We start from the raw sequence: 1,227 nt of genomic DNA, 5'->3' as shown, positions 1-1,227 counted from the left end.
CTCCCCCCTGCCTCCCCCTGCCTTCCCTTTGCCTTTTCTTGCTTGGTTGAGTGGCACCGCTTGGCAGGATCCAAAGGTGCCAGATGCAAGTCTTGCTTTTAAAAGTCCCTAACCAAAGGCGATATGTAGGTGTTGTAAATGCCAAGAGCTGAACCAGAGCCATAAGGGAAACGATCAGGAAACCAGCAAAACCCAGCAGCTTTAGGAAAGGTGAACTCTGTGCCGACACATGTGGACAGGCATGTTGCAGAGTCCCAAACCCACAAATGTTTGGGTTTTTCCCTGAGGCTGAGCAAAGGCAGAATACTCCCACACTGGCACCGGCGTGATGCCTGCCTGCATCCCGAGAAGCTCATGGCCCGTGTTAATGACGTCCTTTCCCCTGCCGCACGCTGCTGTCCATCCCCGTCCACCTAACAGCATCCTCCTCTCTCTTGCCCAGAGGTCCAAGGAGGATGCTGACCTCGCCTACTCCGCCTTCCTCCTCACCTCCAGCAGCATCGTACAGGGCGGCTCCGAGGGGGACAGCGCTGCCCCGGATGTGTCCTCCCCAGACTGGGGGGGCCAGGTCTGAAGGCAAAGGACCAAGAGAGGGGCAGCAACTGGGACTGGCTCTACCTGAGGATCAGAGCAAGACATGAGCATGCAGCACTGTTTAGCGCTACCACGATTTGCTATAGCTTCACCTTTTTTTTTCCTTTTGCTTAAATTCAGCTTCAAGCAGTGATTTAGGAGGAATCGTTTGATGCCAAACAGGGTGGCTGAGCTGGAGGCGCAGGTCTGAGCAAGCAGGTCAAACGGAAATGGCAGGAGCTCGAGTGGCTTAGCCCACCGACAGCCCCAGCCCCACCAGTGCCCTCACAACACGGTGGGCTCTCAAAGGCCAGAAGGCACAATTTAAAAAATCTCATTTTCTTTTAAAGGCAGCTGGAAAACCCTCTAGAAAAGTGACTCGTGCTTTTGATTCCTCTAAGCTTTCTCATCCAGAGGGCAGTTACCTGCAGACCATGGTCTGAAGTGTTTTTATGCACAAGCAATAAAGAATACCACTGGCTTTCAGCAGACCAGGGGGACTCACGGTTCGTGGGGGGGCGAGGGGAGAGGTGCAGGAAGGGTGCATCTGGAGGGGCTTTCTCCTCTTACTGCAGCATTACAGCATCACATCTGGTGTCGCCAACAGCACAGGATGGTAGAAGATATCTACAGTTAATGGAGATCAACAGGTTT

At 53.5% G+C, this 1,227-nt stretch overlaps 1 protein-coding gene across 1 annotated transcript in view; it reads left to right on the top strand.

Moving 5' to 3' along the window:
• The window catches only part of LOC104508758 (polymeric immunoglobulin receptor-like), a 6,760-nt gene extending 6,186 nt beyond the window's left edge, over positions 1-574 (top strand). Inside the window, exon 10 of the mRNA XM_010150484.1 lies at positions 443-574. Coding sequence (XP_010148786.1) covers positions 443-574 — 132 coding nt within the window. The remainder of the gene's footprint in view (positions 1-442) is intronic.
• The last annotated feature ends 653 nt before the right edge of the window (positions 575-1,227 follow it).

This window comes from Eurypyga helias, unplaced genomic scaffold, assembly GCF_000690775.1.
Source record: "Eurypyga helias isolate BGI_N326 unplaced genomic scaffold, ASM69077v1 scaffold6134, whole genome shotgun sequence".
NCBI classification, from domain to species: domain Eukaryota; kingdom Metazoa; phylum Chordata; class Aves; order Eurypygiformes; family Eurypygidae; genus Eurypyga; species Eurypyga helias.
This window is presented reverse-complemented; position numbering and strand designations above follow the sequence as displayed.